At 37.9% G+C, this 18,410-nt stretch overlaps 1 protein-coding gene across 1 annotated transcript in view; it reads left to right on the top strand.

The window, feature by feature from the left end:
- The window catches only part of ABCD3 (ATP binding cassette subfamily D member 3), a 52,139-nt gene that overhangs the window by 26,588 nt on the left and 7,141 nt on the right, over positions 1-18,410 (top strand). Inside the window, exons 5-19 of the mRNA XM_067538434.1 lie at positions 1,709-1,778; positions 4,090-4,187; positions 4,412-4,535; positions 7,135-7,191; positions 9,924-10,066; positions 10,427-10,496; positions 12,259-12,328; positions 12,459-12,556; positions 12,650-12,741; positions 13,480-13,571; positions 13,665-13,737; positions 14,454-14,517; positions 17,605-17,682; positions 17,798-17,863; positions 17,974-18,063. Of these exons, the coding sequence (XP_067394535.1) occupies positions 1,709-1,778; positions 4,090-4,187; positions 4,412-4,535; positions 7,135-7,191; positions 9,924-10,066; positions 10,427-10,496; positions 12,259-12,328; positions 12,459-12,556; positions 12,650-12,741; positions 13,480-13,571; positions 13,665-13,737; positions 14,454-14,517; positions 17,605-17,682; positions 17,798-17,863; positions 17,974-18,063 (1,285 nt within the window). The remainder of the gene's footprint in view (positions 1-1,708; positions 1,779-4,089; positions 4,188-4,411; positions 4,536-7,134; positions 7,192-9,923; positions 10,067-10,426; positions 10,497-12,258; positions 12,329-12,458; positions 12,557-12,649; positions 12,742-13,479; positions 13,572-13,664; positions 13,738-14,453; positions 14,518-17,604; positions 17,683-17,797; positions 17,864-17,973; positions 18,064-18,410) is intronic.

The raw sequence follows: 18,410 nt of genomic DNA, 5'->3' as shown, positions 1-18,410 counted from the left end.
AGTGATGTAGCTGTGTTGGTCCCAGGAGAGAGACAAGGTGGGTGAGTAAGTCCAATAAAAGATATTACTTCACCCACATTTCATCTCAGTACAATAATTTTGATTTTGTTTAAGGATGTATGCATCTTGTTGGTATTAAGGGTTTTTTTAATAGTTCTTATTACATTGTGTGCTTTCTGGATCAGGTGAATCTTAAGGAGAGATTTAAATGAAGAGTGTTGTGGCTTGAAGAATAAGGGCAGCATGGAAAAAGTGGACCTTCATAGTCCTCCCACATGAAGCTGAGCTGGAGCTCTCCTTCCACACAACAGACAAAGAATCAGGCTTTGTCTACAAGAGAGAGTTTTACCAGTTACATCAGTATAATTTGTATTGATATAGTCAAACTGATAGTTAACATCAGTATAACTCTCTGTGTGGATGCTCTTATTCCAGAATAAGAGTGCCTTTATTTTGGTTTAGCTTAAACTCCTTGCAAAGTGACTGAAGCAAAAACAACAAAAAAGCACTCTTATATACTGGAATAAGTGCATCCATGCTGGCAGTTACAGCAGTATAACAATAGTCATTTATATACACAACTTAACTTATACCAGTAAAATGGTTCTGTGTAGAAATGGCCTCAGTATTCCCTCCACTTCATTTATGTGAAAGAGAGCTACAACTCATGTTGTAGCCTTGTAAACTACCATTATATTGAGGTTTTCCTAACATTTTGCTAAGGACCCCGAGCAAAACAACATATGAGAGGACCTTGTGGTATTGATATTTTAAGTGTTTTAAAGAGGAACCTTACCAAAAAAAAAAAAAGCTTGAAGCTGGTAACAGCTTTTAAGAGAGTATTAAAGGGTAAAAGTAGTCCTCTTGTGTTTTTGTTTTTTGCTTCACAGTTATATTTTATGTATAAGATACTTTATACACTGAGAAATTGCTAGTTGAAACATACAGATTTTTCAGGTGCTAAATATAGTTATGAAATGCCATTAGTAAAAGATTTTTTTGAAATCTGGAACACTTTGTTAATTTGGTCTGCGTATAAGTTTAAAGAATTTATTTTGTATCTTGGGTAATTTCTGCTCCAGACCATAGACAATTTAGAGCTGTGGTTCCAAACTTTTCTCCCACATTGCAATGGATTGGCAGATGACACCCCACCCACCCAATCCTGTCTCCTCACATCATGTTCTGACATGGTTGCAAGTATTCATTCTCTTTTTCTGTTCATTTGTTTTCTCACAGCTCATCTTCTCTGTTTTTTCTTTGTTTCCCTTTCTCTTTCCTGTTCTTTTTCTTTTATGGATATTTTGCTAACTTTTTCCACCTTGCACCTTCTTTCTTCCCCCCAGAAGGCTGTATGCTGCTGGGCTGAGTAGTGTCCATTTGTGTCACCCAAGGCTATTATGTGCCATGGGAGCAGAGAAGAGTATACGTGAGCTGCTCCTGTAGCCCCTTACATTAGGGGTCACAACAAGAACAATGAGAGAAGACAGATGGCTTTTAGTGGGCCACATTCCACTTTACCTGAAGATGTTGTTGATACAACAGTTGTTACTACAATTTTCCACAGTGATCCTTCCTTATACCCTGTGACTCCTCCCAGCTCCCCTGAACTAGTCAGGGCTGGCCGCCTGCCCTCTGCTTGGGAAACATTGGTGTGTGTAGTACTTGCTTCTCTTGCAACTAATACTTAGAATGTGATGGTTTGCAGTGCTATCATTGGTCGCAGCAGAAAAGATTTCAAGAAATATTTGTTCAACTTCATCGCTGCAATGCCTGCTGTAAGTGCTTTTTTTTTTTTCCCTTGCCATATTTTTGGTAAAAGTGATTTAAAATATAAATTCAGAAATTATGAAGAGATTCCAAATGAGTTTCTCTCTAATTTTAAAAGTAAACTGTGTTTAAAATGGGTGGTTTGATTTCAGTCTCTAGCCATAAGAAGTGAGGACATTTTTGAGTGCAGGTTTCCTTATTGGCTGCCTGTTGATTCAGTAGAATTGACTTGCCCGTTATCTTTTAGACTGCTTGGTTTGTCCATTGGCATTGATGAGTAATTTGAAACCCTTGTTGCCAATTGACTACAATACTGTACAATAAGCTGTTAAGGCTTTGATCAGGTAATTATTTAAATAGTTTGTTTTTTCAAGCAGATTCAAAATACAGGTAAGATTTTTTCACATTAACTTTCTTCCAAAACATACGGTTTTTTAAACATGTAGTTCAGGGTTTTTTTTCATCAGGTGACCTACAGCCTGTTCATATTTTCTAGGAATACTAAAACTAAGTGTTCTGGAGACAAATGCAGCACAATAAGGGGAGTGATTCTCACCGAATTAAAGACAAATGCAACCAAATTTTAAAATAGGCCAGAAAATAGGCTGATAAAATGTTAAAGGTGGGGTGGGAGGCTGAGATGGTAAATACATTCTAAAACTGATTATGAGAGTTAAACGTTTGCTTGTGTAAAAAGTTCTAAGCTAAATCTATTGATACAATAAGACCAGTTTTAACTTTTATCAGTACTATAGTATCGTGTTTCTCAACCTGTTAAGTAGCAAGTACCCCATAACTTCTGAAAATTTTAATAAGTACACTAACACTCAATTTTCCACTCTGAGAAATACAATCTTTTTCCCCTTTACCGCTGGACAACTGTATTTCTCATAAAGCAGGAGAATTCTGAGTTCTGCAGTGCTATGTGGCTGGGGCAGATCGCAAACCCCCTGCTGTTTCTCCCCTCCTTCCTCCTCCCCTTCCTCCATATAGGAGCAAAGGTCAATGCCAGCCAATCACTATCGCCTGATGGCGGGGTCACGTGGTGTTATCCTCATACAGACGGGAACTTGTGAGGTATGAGCAGGCTCTAGTGGCCCACCAGAGCGCTCCCCATGGCCGTCCCTCAGTGGGTGTGGGCCTGGGGCAAATCACCCTGTGTGGGTCCCACTTAACATTTTTATACTGGTAAAATCTGGGGCTGTCATGGTTGTCAGTTTCACTGCACAACTAGGGCAGTGAAATTGACAAGTAGGCCTGTGGGCAGAGCCCAGCTCCAGGACTGGGCAAGCCGCTGGGCTCTCCACCTGCTTTCTGGGCACCGGGCATTGAGCAGGGGAGGGGAGCTGCCACCTGGGCAAGTTGCAGGCAGCTGCTGCCTGGCTGTCAGCCCGGGAGGTGGGCAACTGCCACCTGCTCCAAGCTGGGGCGGAGGAGGCTTCCATGCAGGCTGGGATCCAGAGATGTGGGCAGGCGGCTGCTGCTCGTCTTCGAGCCAGGGCATGGGAGGCTGTGTCTCGGCTCAGAGCCGGAGCGCGGGTGGCAGCCACCCAGCTACGAACCCAGCTCGCAGGGTGCAGGAGGCTGCTGCCGGGTTCCCACCTGGGAGCTACGACTGGGCGGGATGTGGGCGGCTGCCGCCCAGCTTCCCAAAAAGCCAGAGGCTGCTGCTCAAGCCAGCGGCAGCCGCCTGCTATTCCAAAAAGCCGGCAGCTGCTGCTCAGTTTCCCAGGACTGGTAAAGCTACTGTTTACCTCCTAGCTAGCAGGTGGGACCGGGCAGGAAGCCGGCGGCTGCCTTTGCCGTCCTCCCCCAGGAGCCAGCAGCTGCCGCCTGCTTCTCAGCTGGGAGCTGAGACCAAGCGGCTGCCACTTGGCTTCCCCAGGAGTCGGCGGCTGCCACCTGGCTCTCTTCACTGGGTTTTTTGCCGCGTACCCCCTGCCCGTGTCTCACATACCCCCAGGGGTACATGTACCACAGGTTGAGAAACTATGCTATAATATGTACTGTTTGATCTAATTTGATGATCCAGAGCTTTTTAAAATTGAAATAGAAACATAGGCTATGATACCTGCAAGTAATTATGCACTTGCCTGACTTGAAGTATGTGAATAGTGTCACTTACTTAAATTAGACTACTCAGATGTTTTAGATGTTTGTGAGATCTGGGTTAATTTAAATCAATTTGTATACATAGTCTGACTAGATAAAATTTTGTTTTGTACTTTCACCAGTTTAAGCAAGCAAGCTGCATGATATATTTAATCGAAATTTTTTGGTTTGTTTGTATTGACTTGTGTTACTATTATTTATTCCTAGATCTCCCTGGTAAATAACTTTCTGAAGTATGGGCTAAATGAACTTAAACTTTGTTTCCGAGTAAGACTCACCAAATACCTCTATGAGGAATATTTACAGTAAGTCATAACTTTTTTAATGCTTAAACTTTTAAAAGTTAGGTGTAATATACCAAATTTAAAAATAAATCCAAGTAAATATGAAATAAGAGATGGGATCGTTTGTGGATTTTATAGATGTTCCGAAGTGGCTTTCAGTTATTCATTTAATACTACTTGAATCATTGATTCATTTTGGATAAAATTTAACAGAGGTTTCTCAAACTTTTTTTTTTATGTTTTAGGGCTTATACATATTACAAAATGGGAAATCTGGACAACAGAATAGCTAATCCTGATCAACTGCTCACGCAGGATGTGGAAAAATTCTGTAACAGTGTAGTGGACCTCTACTCAAATCTTAGTAAGGTGAGTTCCTTTAATAAAACTTCAATCTTTTATGAATAGTTGTCATTCTGAATCATTAAACATGGTGCAGGCGTCACTTACAAGAGTCAAGATACATAAATAGCATTGAATAAATGTATGAGTGATAAATCTTATCAGAGTTTAGGAAAATCACATGCATTTATGAATTATTGTATAGGATAGGGTCATTTTATATTTAGTGAGTTTGTTTCAGTCAGAGTTTATATGAGAGAAATGTTTTCCATTACTTGTGATTATTTTTCCCTTCAATGCTCCTTCCGTCCACAAACCGTAATTTTTCCTTTGGTTCTTCTTTAATAATCACCATTTAAGAAGATTGTGAAAGTACAGTTATTTAGTTGCAAGGGAAAGCAAATTATCATTCTTATTTATCTTTTTTTTTCTTTGATTTTAGTACGTATGCATGGAGTGGTTTGTGTAGGGTGGGGGGGAAAGTGGAATGAATAAGGAAATTCCCTCTTTGCTGAATGGTTTCAGGTATGTTTCCTACCTTTAGAACAGGAGAGGAAAAGTGCCTATCGTAAAGGCAGTTTTCTAGATTTGTGGAGTTTTTTTTGTCAAAGTGGCTAGAAGATGGCTCTGTGTGAGGAAGTAATTCTGTGGATAAGGGAGCAGAGCTAGCAGCCTTAAAAATACTCATTAGAATGATTTTTCATCCTTGAAATTACTCCTGCATGAGAGTTTGGTTGGGCAGTGCAAGATTTGTTGTGAATATAAACCTTAATGCTTCACAATTTTATGAAAGTGTCATCCAGTCTGGCATGTTTCAGTGACACTTGGTTGGATGAAGCAACAGACTTAAAAAATTGAACATCAGCAGGAAGAAAAATGTCTATGAAATAAACATTTTTCTTTAAAGGAATCAGTTTAATTTTATGGAAGAATATTCCCCTGCAGTATTTTAGTCCAAATATTAGAAATTAATATAGATGAAAATGAAATATTAATGTACATGGAGTCATACAATAGATATGCATTGCACTCTACTGGTTTACAGGCAACTAGACACAGCCTTTGTGCTGATGTTTACTTGTTTAACCAAGCCGAGTGAGATATTCAAAGTAAACAAATGATGTTAAAAAGATTTTGAAAATAGTTTCATGAGTGGTGTTTATAACCAAGCAAACTTATTAGAAAGAAAGAGAGAGTCACACCATCGGTGATTCTCTTCTTAAGAAGTAGTTACCATGAAGTAAATTGCTGCTGTTCCTGCTTTTGAGATATTGGTATTTGTAGTATTATTGGTACTCCTCTACTTCTTCTTTAAGTAGACACAGGAATATAAGAGCATTCTGAGGGATATGTAAATTACTGTAACCCTGTATAAGCAATTTGACATTGGATTTAGAATGTGTATATAATCTCTGAAGTAATGTACAGTACTTTTAAACAACATGCATTGGAATAAGTAATGCTTTTCCTGATATGATCCTTCAGACTTCTGAGATGAGAAAAACACTATAGCTTTCATTTAGGTGTTAAAGATGAATCTTGATAAAATAAATTAGAACATCATTATTCTTAATCATTATTATTAAACCAGTAATTTTTCCCCCCTTGGGGGTTCCAATGTATGTTGTAAGCCTGTTGGAACATTATATTTTTAAGTTCTTGTTTTCATGACTCGGACACCTATGGTCCATTTAATAATAAATTAATTAAATAAATAAATAAGCCATCCATATCAATTAGATCAACTTATAATTTTTTTAATGTTTTAAGTAGTTAGTAAAATAGTAAAAAATGTTTACATATTTTGATCAACAAATTACCCCTTTCACTTTGGCTTCTATCACCTATAACAATTGGCTGACCACCACTGGGTATGGTTACAATAGAACACAACTCACAAGGGTGAAATCCTTCCATCTGGTGTATTACTGTGCAAGGGAGATCATTTTATGCTTGTGCAAGCAGCCAGCCAGGATTAATTCATAGAGCACAAATGTGTGCAAATATGCTGGGTTATGTGTACTATATCTCCAAAAGGGGAGGGTTTTTAGGTTAAGGGCTGCCTGTCTAGAATGTAGTAGCTGGCATCAGAAGTTGCAGTTGAGCTGCTTCAGCTCAGAGAAGTGATAAACAGCATCAGTCAGAATGTCATGACAATCTTCTGTCATCCTGCCCTTCAAGGTTGAATGTCTCTTGTGCCAAATGTATGGCCAGCTGTATGCTGTCACTCCTCCTTCCATTCCATCCCTACTCTGCATGACTATTTTAGAAAGAGCAGGATTTAGCCCTGTGTTGTTCAATTATTGAGTAGAAGATGCCACAACAAGCTTAAACAAAATTGGGAAGTAAAATTTTTTTGATGTACTCTAAGGCCCTCTGAAGATTAGTATTAAGCTTATGTGATGCCATTTTCTATTGCTGAACAAATACATTCCCTAAATTATCAAGCTGTCTGGAATGTTCCTTTTTATTTCAGTATTTTGTTTAATTATAGAATGTATATTTTTATGAAATTGTGTTCATTGTATTATAGACAAGATTAAAATGCTACAAAATCTGATTATTTTGATTGTTTATTATCCATGTTTTCTTCTGTGTCTTCTAATACTAACTTTTTTTGTTGCAGCCATTTTTGGATATAGTTTTGTATATCTTCAAGCTGACCAATGCAATAGGAGCTCAGGTAAATCTATTTTTAAAAAAATGCTTACCAAGCTTGAAATAAATAAATAAACTCTTCAGTATCTTGGCTATTATATCCATTTGGAGATAGATGGAAATCATAGACTCAACTACTTTTTAAATATACTGTATTTTTTCAAAAATGGGCATTTGTTTTCATAGTGGTTACGAAGTGCAGTAGAAGCTGACTATTTTGAAGCAAATAAAATTAAAATAAAAAAAATATGATCAGAGAATTTGGAGACTTTCAGGAGAACAGCTGATTGCTGGAAAAACAAACAGGTTCTTAGTTTCCTTTCCTCAATTGCACAAAAATCTTGTTTTATGCTCTACCTTTTCTAGCTGGGTTATGTCTTGTACCTAGTTTACATTATGCAAAAACGTAATTCCTATTTTTATACAACCTACTACACCATAGGGGAGTTGTTTGTTACAAAGAGTTTAGGACATTTCCTAAGCCAAAAATGTGTGAAGCAACATCTTAGACTTACGGTAAAATGTAAAAGAATCAATACAAGCTCTTTTTAATTTATTTGCTTTCCCTTCTCAAGAAAAAAAAATCCCCATAAAGGCCAGTTGTTTTCTGTCTAATTCCTACTTCATTACTATTTGCTCATCTTGCCTCTGTTCAGGAATTGTAGAAAGGTGAAAGAAGTTATACTTTACAGTGGGAGCGTAACGTTCTTTCTAGGAGTACTACTTCAGCACACATCACACTTTATTTTTCTCTGGATAGAGATTGTCTATTGATTTCCCATAATTTCACATTGAAGGCTGCACCAGAGAATTCATAGGTAGTCTGTCTATGTGCCTCAAGAGGGAAGAATGTATAGAATATCTTAAAAGCTACAGGTGACCTGCATAATTATTAAATTTCAGAATTGTAGAACTTGTGATATTGTCAAGTTTCTGCTATGAGACTTTCTTTTCAGTGACATCTGAGCTAGCACAGTTATTTCTTTGTTCTTAGAATAGCAAATGATATCTTGGATTCCACTATGAAACCGCTTTCAACATTGCCTTGTTAATGGTGAATGTTGTATACTGTACTTTTGCTAAATGAAGGAAACAAAAATCTTCTTAGTTTGGGGTACCTGTTGTCTTAATGGTGCTAAAGTTGTAGTAAGCCTAAAATTAAAAATCTGTCCAAATAGTAAACTTAGTATTTAATGATCACACAGCGTTCAATAGGAATAAAGTGTTTTCCAATCCTGTTACTGGTCTAGAAGCCAAATCTTACCCCCAAAACATTTCTCTAATTTTGTACAATAACAAAAATGTTCAGTTTCCAGCAGCAAGTAACCAATGTGTGCATTGTCAGGTTTGAAGTATGGGTAAGCAAACTAGTTAAGTGGCAAATTTTGTTACTTGTCTTGGCAAACCTATGCCAGTGTTAATATAAAATGTATTTTCAAATAAACCAAATAAATTCTTGCTGTTTTCAGATACTTATATTAGTAGTAAGTCTGAGTTAATGCAGCGTTAATTATAAAATATCCTACAGGAAAAGAAATTTGACTTTTAAAATAAAAAAGAACTTCCGTATATGTGGTATGGCACTCTGAAAGTTTAACCATGGTACATAAGCACCTATTAAAATGTCCAGGTTCTAGCTTTGAATTGAAATCAGACTTTATTCCTTTATCACTGTGATGGCATCGTTTATTCTATTTTTTCAAAGATTTTGAAATTGTAAAATTATTGCTAAAAGACTCTTTTTGGCTGAAGCAAGGTCCAACAGTTGATGGCGTTTTTCAATAATGCCATAACTTTGGAATGCTGCAGCCGATCAATCCCAAAATTCCAGAGAATGTTCTAGGAATCCATGGGCACAAGCTTATTGATTTTTGGTGCAAATTGGAATACTACAAAATCTTGATTCACAGGAAAATCAGGGCCCCCAGACTGCCTGGTGCTACAGGCAGAGGAATTTGTCACCCATGGCCGCTACCTATACACATTAGAGAAGCAGCATCTTAACTTGCTGTTTAGAGAACAGTGTATGAAGTCTGGATTGCAAGAGAAAGAAGAGGCACACAAAGGGAGGGATTATAGGGTGGGAATCAGAGACCTGAGGATGGGAGGGGGAATAACTGTGGGGAAGGGAGGGGAGGTGGGGAAATGGGGATCCAGAGCAGACAGGAGCAAGAGTGTGAGGGTAGAGGGGAAGCATCAGGGACTGGAGGGATGGTGGTGGAGGAGGAGGAGGAAGCAGAGACCCAAAGAGGACCGGAGGGTTGGTGGTAGTGGGAGAAGCAGGGATCTGGAAGGAAGTGGGCTTGGTGATTGTGGGGGGGAAGTGCTACCCTCCTCCCCCATGCACACAAAGCAAGTACTTGCAAAAGAATTGGGGTGGTGGGTGATAAGGGAAGCAGAGATATGGGAGTGGAGGTGGGTGGGTGGGCATAGAAGTAGGGATCTGGGGAGGAGAAAGGGGAAAGCGGAAATGGGGAGCAAACCAAGTGTCAGGTATGTGGTGGAGAGCGGAATGGGGGACACAGAGGCCCTGCCATGCAGAAGTGGGAGACAATGCTATAGTGGGTGAGGGACCAGGAGTTCCTGAAATAGAGGAGCATGGGAGGGTGGCACACAGGGAGCTTGGGAACTAGAGGAATAAAGAGATGCAAGGAGCCTCTGGTGGGTCCAGTGTGCTTAATCTACAGAAATTACAAGTGTGCAGCCCCTTAATTCTAGAGTTTTTATAGTCTTTATCTTTTTCTTTAATATTAACAGGGTCCAGCTACCATGATGGCCTATTTGATAGTTTCAGGCTTTTTCCTTACACGTTTAAGGAGACCCATTGGTAAGATGACAATCACTGAACAAAAATATGAAGGGGAGTACAGATATGTCAATTCACGGCTCATTACAAACAGGTATGGATTTATTTGTCAACTAACTCTAAATGAAATCATTGTAGTATTGCAGGGTAGATAGAAAAACCCTTATTCAAATAAATTCTAAAAACTTAGTGAATTAATTTTGTGGAAAATGTTTATTTCTATGATCCCCATATCCATTATTTAGTCATTTTAAAAGGCAAACTGTAGTTGAGATTCTATAAACCTCTGCCCTACAGTTTTCTTGTGGTAATATTGTAAACTCATCTTTCGTGAGAAGGTAATTAAAATAATGTCTTTTTTATTAAAAGCATCATTTTTCGCTAACTTTTTCAGGCTAATCGCTGTGCAGGGATTGTCTATATAAAAATTAAATGACTTGTCTGTTTTTTTTAGTGAAGAAATTGCTTTTTATAATGGGAATTTAAGGGAAAAACAGACGATTCACAAAACCTTTCATAAACTGGTAAGATTATAAAATACTTGATTATAGCTAGAATGCTAAATTTTCACTTAACTAAATTCTAAGGAATATTGTCATGGTGCTTCATAATGCTGAATTTGTGCTAGTTTTTTATTTTTGCCTCAGTCCATCCTTCAGTTCAAAACTGTATTGTGAGGGAGAGAAATCTTACTGCAAACTGTCTGGCATACATGCACCAAATTAATCTTAGCTTCTTAAGGTACGTCTACACAGGGATATAAGACCCATGGCACATGACTGCTCGTCTGGGTCAGCTGACTTGAGCTGTGGGGCTAAAAATCACTGTGTAGACATTCAGGCTTCGGCTGGCGCCTGAGCTCTGAGACACTGAGAGAGCGGGGTCCTGGGGATGTGCGTGCATGTGTGTGTGGAATTTGGTACTGAAATTAGTTTTAGCACACAATATGTAAACTTGCTAGAGTGTTACTGGCCAAGTGAATGATATAACTAGTAAGACAAGATGGGTGAGGTAATATATTTTATTGGACCAACTTCTGTTGGTGAGAGAAACAAGTTTTCAAGTGACATAGAGCTTTTCAGGTCCTGGAAAAGATGTTACCTTACCTGCCTTGTCTTTCTAATATCCTGGGATAGACATGGTTAGAACTGCGCTGAAGTCTCACTTGTGTCATATAGAAGATGCAGATTTTGGAGCAGTCTTGAGTAATGTTATTTGGACCCTAATGAAAAGAGGACATGTACTAACCTCTGTAGTAGCCCCTTTTAATTATTAAGTGGCTGCAGTGCCAGTCTTGAGAGAGCATGCATCTCATATTCCATAAAAGAGGATAGGTGTTGTATTCAGCAAAGGAACAGGATCAAGTGGGAAATATGAAGGAAAAACTGAAAGCTGTGGACTTTAGTTGACCATACAGAAATGCATGAGAGGCCCACATGTTGGCAAAAATACATAATTTAAATTTTTTCCCTAAAACTCTTGATTAGACCCTCATCTCCCATCTTGACTACTATGACACACACACCTAGACGCCCTTGGAACTTGCTGACATCCATTTTGCTTCTCTTCAGTCCGTTCAAAAAGCTGCACTGTGACTCTTTCTGACCTGTCATTCCTACTGTGGGAACAACCCCCCAGTCTTTGAATCCATTCACTGATTTTGTTTCCTGTGACATGAAAGTTCAGACTACACATCCTCACTTTTAAGGCCCTTCAGCTCTTGTTCCACTACCTATCCACTTTTGTTTCTTGATGCCTTTGCCGCCTTTGCTCTGCCAGTGACACCAGATTTAAATATCTCTGTCCACTTCTCCTACAAACATCTCCACACTTTTCCCCATACTTCCTCATAAGTGGTACATCCTTCTTGAATTAGTCTGTGAAACCATTAGGCTCTTCATCAAATGCTTCCTCCAGACCCACTCCTGTTGTGACACCTCCAAAAAGTGAACAAGTTATAGCTAGGTGTTTTAGCAATTAGAATTAGCTGATTTTATTGTTTTCACTACCCACATTCTTTCTTTCCACCACTTGCACACTTTCCTCTTACTGTTCAGTTACTTGTGTAACAGATTAGATTGTAAACACTTGCAGGCATGGACTGTTGTCTATCTCTGAATTTGCTCAGTGCCTGATGCAATGAGATCGCAATCTTTATGGGGCCTTTGTGATTTACTACAAAATAATATTTTTTATAATTAAATTAGCTTTTCTATTGTAATTGCAGAGAATGGCAAATATTTATGTGCGCTACATTTTTTCACATTTATTTTTGTGCTTTTTCAGGTGGAGCATTTACATAATTTCATCTTGTTTCGGTTTTCTATGGGCTTCATAGATACTATTATTGCCAAATGTAAGTATTTTACTAATGCTATTATACCGCTACATATATCACAGGTGGTTTTACAAACATTTTAATGTGTTCATTTTATATTCTGATTTAACGCTTCTTGTTAGAAAATATTTACTTTTAAATATTACAGACCTAGCTACTGTGGTTGGTTACCTGGTTGTTAGTCGTCCATTTCTGAACCTGGCTCACCCTCGCCATCAAAAGAGTACCCATTCAGAACTCCTGGAGGTAACTAATACAGAATAAAAATAAGTAAAATATAGTGTTTGCTTGAATTCTGCTAGTTCACATAAGTAAACATGTTGTATTTTGCCATTTAAGGATTACTACCAAAGTGGAAGAATGTTGTTGAGAATGTCTCAAGCTCTGGGCAGAATAGTCCTGGCCGGCCGTGAAATGACCAGATTGGCTGGGTAAGCTTGATAACTGGTATTCACAGCTGCTCAAAACTATTTTATTTTAGATATATATAATTCATGTCCCCCATTGCTGTTGTTTATAGATAAGATTGTAGATTAAAACAAAACAAACCTGCACTGGTTTTCCTCAGTGCAGCAAAAATGTAGCTGTTACAAAGCACCCTATTGAGAGAATATTAGAGAATATTAATGTTTTCAATTACATTAGTAGTTCTTATCTTATTAGTAGCTACAGATATGTTGAATGTGAGATTAGCAGTGACGGGCAATATGGAAATAAATCATTTTCCATCTTAATGTAATATTTTGGGGAGAATATTTTAATATGGAAGTTTTACCTTAAGGCTTAACTTTCAAAAGCATTAAATATTTGACCATCTCAGGGGCCAGCTTCATAAATTGCAGAAGTTAGGAGAGTATTTTGTTGGACTGAAGAGGCTTTTAATGCAATTCTGGAGCAGAACTGATTATATTCCAGAGCTTTGCAGTATCCAGTGCTTGAGTTAATCAGCCCAAGACATACAACAGAAAATAAACTCATGTTTTGAAATAAGTTGCATTCAGAAAATATTCTCATCTCAATCATACTGCAAAACTGTGCATCCAGTTCTTCCTATATTATGATTTTAATTTTGAAAATTTAAGGTATTTATTAAAAGTTTATCTTTCTGTGTAACAATAAAATCCTTAAAATGTTTCTGAAGATTAATTCTTAATGCATCTTTATTTTAGCTTCACAGCTCGAATTACAGAATTAATGCAAGTACTGAAGGACTTGAACAGGGGAAAATATCAGCGTACTATGGTATCGCAACAAGAAAAAGGTAATTATGACAGAAGTGGAATGCACAGTAGTCACACTTTGGCAGACATAAATCCAGTCTCTAATACTTATTTATCCTTTTTTTAAATTTAAGATGGAGATAGAACCCAAGCTATTCCCTTGATACCTGGTGCTGGAGAAATTATCAACACTGATAATCTTATCAAGTATGTGTCTACAGTTCTACCCCTGTAATAAGTACAACATAACCCTGCTTTTTAGTCTTGCCTTACATAATTATTTTTAATACAGGGTTTTATAGATAAAAGATATTTTATATTTACTTCATTCTGTACAAGGTCTGCAGAATTTCTTTCTCACAATCCTCATTGCATAAGGCATTTTACAATGTTAGTACTCTCTACTGTGGACCACTGATACCACCTGTTCCCCAAAATCAATATCCCTTCTGACCTGTCCAGCTTTCCTCTGGAACATGACTACACAGATCATTATCTTTTCTATCAATTAGATCACATCTCTTCCTTACTAGACTCTCTGCATTGGCTTTCCGATATTCTCAATATACATTTCAAGCCTCTTCATCTTTGAGGCTCTTGACAGCTATGACATACCTATATAGTTGTCCATGTCTTTTTTTTTTTTTTTTTTTTTATAAAACAACTTTTAGATACTTCAGGTCTAGCCAAGTATTGCTCCATATGCCTAGAAGAAGCTTTCAGTTAATGTTTGTCAAGATACCTCCTCCTCCTTAATTAAAAAAAAAAATTCCACAAAGCAGTCCAGCTCTGACCACATACAACTCAGTATTCACCTTCATACCACCTGCTTGTGTTTTAGTATCCTGCTCTTCCACAGAGTTGACCAGCTGGTAAAAAAACTATACATAATAGTAGTAGTAATGTGTCAATTTTACCCATAGGTTTGATCATGTTCCATTAGCAACACCTAATGGAGATATTTTGATTCGAGACCTTAATTTTGAGGTAAGTTTTAAGATCTAAATCTTCATGTAACACTTAAAAAATGAAGGTGACTATTTCCCACAATCAATCAAAAATAAGAACAAAAGATGTTTGTAGGATAGGGATACTGTCAGTGTGGTCGTCATATTTCTTTTAATTAACTATGTTGTTAATAACATATTGGGCTATTTAAAAGGATTCTTTTTTTTTTTCAAAATTTTATTTCCTTTTCACAATTAATTCCTGCTTTATATGTATAGCACTTTTTAACATTTTCCTTAGTTTTTACGTTTCAGCACCAATGCTATTTCACTTGGGCTTTCCTGCACTGACCCAATGCTTGTTTTGAAGTGTGTGTTTCAACTTTTATGGTTTTAGGTAAAACAGCTTGTTTTATGTCTTTGGGAATTTATTTGGAACTTGTTCAAATACCAGTGCTACACGACTATATCTGACGCACACAGTAAAAAAAATGATAAATACATATTGAAATTTAAAAAAAAAATCTACATGAGTAGAAAGGAGTTAAATGTCTGTAAATCTTTTATAAATAGAAAAGTTCTAATTTCATTACATTTAAAATCTTCCCCCTTTTCTACACAAACACACATTTTGGTTCTAAACTAGTTGAAAGCATCCCACTTACGTAAATATGACTAGAAATTGCTGATCTTTTCCTTATCATAGCATTCCTGAAATGGGGGCTAGAGACATGGACTGGGGGCTGCTCTTGGGCCCTTCATCCCTCCGCCCAGAGCAGCAGGTGAAGGGTCCAGGGCTCCCCACAGTGGCCTGGGCTTTCTGGACCGCTCTTACTCTGGCCCAACTCCAGCTTCTGGCCTGGTCAGGGGGCGGGGCTTTGGGGGAAGAGAGAGGGGTAGGGGGCAGGGCCTCAAGCAAAAGAGGAGGCGCAGGAGGTGGGGCACCTGCATGTGACCCACTTTGCATTTTGAAAAAGTGGTCACCCTACAATCAAGCCCTCCCTGGGGGCATAATTGGTTAAACGGTGACCAGAGTGCTGGTTCAGTTGCTGATTTCCCCGTGCGTGCTCTCACTGGTGCTAAGCTGTGTGTCATTTCCGTGGCACAGTAGCCTGTCTGCCTTGCCAGCAAGCTCTTCAAGACTCTCCTAGCCTAAATCTTGTCTTGCATGTAACGATCGGTGTTCCCCAGAGACATCTCTGTGCAGTGTCCAGTTCCTCTGGCTGGACACTGTCAGAAACTATTAATGTCACTGCCTCCCCAGACAGAGCACACATCAGCCTGGTAGGTTAGGTGAAGACTCATGCACTCACCATTTAATATGCAGCACTGAGATGATTTTTAATAAAACAAGAATTAGTTTATTAACAAAGAATGGAGATATAAATATACTAAGCAAGAATAAAACAGACAGGTATGGTTACAAATAAAACAGGCTTTCTAGTGACTAAAAATGTTAACAAGTTACAGTCTTTGCCTAAGCAGCTTTCATAGTTGCATCAAGTTACCAGCATCCTTAATCTTCCAGACCAGGGTATCCAAATTTCACAGGGTCCTGTTTCCTATGTCCCATAAGTGATGGATGCCAAAATGGCTTTTAACTTCTGCTTATATTTCCCAAAACTTGTTTTGTCCCCAGAGTCAGGCTTACTTCCTGCTGTTCTTCCCTTCCTGCTGATTCATATGTAAATGGGACTTCCATTGTTTTGGTTCCATGATGTTTAATTTACATTGGAGATAGGTAGGTAGATACCTTCTCTCCTGTCTGGGAGAAAACCTGTTTCTCCCTTTGTTTGGTTACAGACTTTGAAGTATAATATCAGTGAGTATCCATAATTCCTCATATGATGTTAATACATATATTTCGCAATGATATTAATCACCAGTGTGTGACGACAGGCTTTCATAAAAGACCTTACTCAATAAACGTATAGTAGAGTTACATTGTGTACAAGTCAATTGTTTCAATTGCTTATTATTTGGGGGTTCAGACCCTCTGTTTTCCCTTTGGAATGTCTGGACCCGGATCATCACAGAGGTGTGGTCCTACACTGATGGAAAACCCCTTCTGTTGGTGTAGGCTGCGTCTACACTATGCGTTATGGTGGGATATCTGTGGCACCACAGTTCTGCTGGTGTAGTCCCCTTATGTAGACATATTCCCATATTTCTAATATTAACTCAAATTTAACAAAGGTTTTGTGTTAGAATTTCTTTAGGCTTCTTAACTTTTTTAAATCAAATAATTGCTCTCCGGTGGGGATTTATTCAAAAATAACAATGGCTTCTACTTTCCTTCTTTCATCCTTCTTCAGTCTCTTGCAAATTTATTCCTTCCCAATCAAATGCAGATTATAGAAGCTTTTCGGCAATGTTCTCTGCTCACCACCATTCCTCCAATGTGGCTTTCTCACTCAACTCCCTCTGAACCAGACCAAACTGCATGCAATCTCCCCACACCTCCATGATGGCACATGAAGAGACTTACTCCAGTTTTGAGGTCTTGGGAAGTCATGGTCTGGAATTTATAGGGCTGTGCAAGGATTACAATCTTCACATGGTAACCCATGCAGGTTTTACAAATAGTGTGAAAACGGTATATAATTAGACTATTAACTAGATGTGGTCAGAACAAAAAAGACAAATTCATAAAAAAAAAAAATAATAATAATTTCCATTTTATGTCAATGTTGTTTTCATCAATTTTCAAACCAGTTCTGCTATTAATTCAGAAAACTCCCATCAAGTAGTCACTTACCAGCCCAGTCATTGAGGCCAATCAAATAAAAGAAACTTGAAGTTTCTGAACTAAGCTTCTTGAAAGACCATTAGCCCCTCCCTCAAAAAATTAGAAAACTTTCAAAATAATTTTAAAATCTGATTTTCAACACTAATATTTCCAAAATGATTTTTATTCAGTTTGCCTTTAAAAAAAAACTATGCAATAATTTTACTCTATCATCAGATCACAAGTGGAAAACTTCAAAAAGATTGATTTAGTTTAGGCTAAATTTAATGTTGGTAGATGTGTGTCAAAATTGGGCTTACTGTGCAAAGGATGGCTTCAAGTCTAATTATGGGGATACTGGCATTTCTAAAATTTTCAAAGTGTTGACTTATATTTTAGGTTCGATCAGGTGCAAATGTTCTGATTTGTGGACCAAATGGATGTGGGAAGAGTTCACTCTTCCGTGTTCTTGGTGAGGTAAGGAAACACTAAAATGAGATTTATAATTTTTAAAAAAATACACACACACCCACTCTAATTTCTTAAGAGAAAATTTCTCTTTAAAATTAAAACTTTTGTTTTCTTGTTGCAGTTGTGGCCTCTCTTTGGTGGATGTCTAACTAAGCCTGAGAGAGGAAAGCTGTTCTATGTTCCTCAGGTAAAGCAAAGTACCATAGTAATGGATATTTGTATTTTTTTTTTACCCCTTTATTAGATGATGATTACACGTCTGTAATGCTGTACTAATCATTTGCAATTTAATCCCAGAGACCATATATGACGCTAGGAACCCTCAGAGACCAAGTAATATATCCAGATACCCTAGAAGACCAGAGGAAGAAGGGGATATCTGATCAGGTAAAAAAGACAATAAACTCAATAACCATTATTTTCAGCCAAGTCTTTTCCTGGCTCTTTGTAGTGTGGGATTATTTGTACCTTACATTTGTTAAATGATAGAGAAACCCAAGTCTGTTACCTGGGGACTTGTTCTGCATTTTTTTCTAGGGCTATGCCCCTTTTTGCATCTCCCCCCACCCAATTAGATCCAAACAAGAAATGTTGATGAAACTGTGGCTTCCCTACAATCCTTGCTCTGGGAGACGTCATAGCATTTTGTTTTTTCTCTTAATTCACTCCTTCCAATTCTTGAATCTGATTGGCTGTCAAATAAAGGTTCACCAACCCAAAGGTCATAGGTTGTG

Source organism: Emydura macquarii, unplaced genomic scaffold, assembly GCF_026122565.2.
Source record: "Emydura macquarii macquarii isolate MOO-44397 ecotype Brisbane River unplaced genomic scaffold, CSIRO-AGI_Emac_v2 contig_480, whole genome shotgun sequence".
NCBI classification, from domain to species: domain Eukaryota; kingdom Metazoa; phylum Chordata; order Testudines; family Chelidae; genus Emydura; species Emydura macquarii.
The sequence above is the reverse complement of the archived record's forward strand: the minus strand, read 5'-3'. Positions and strand labels throughout refer to the sequence as shown.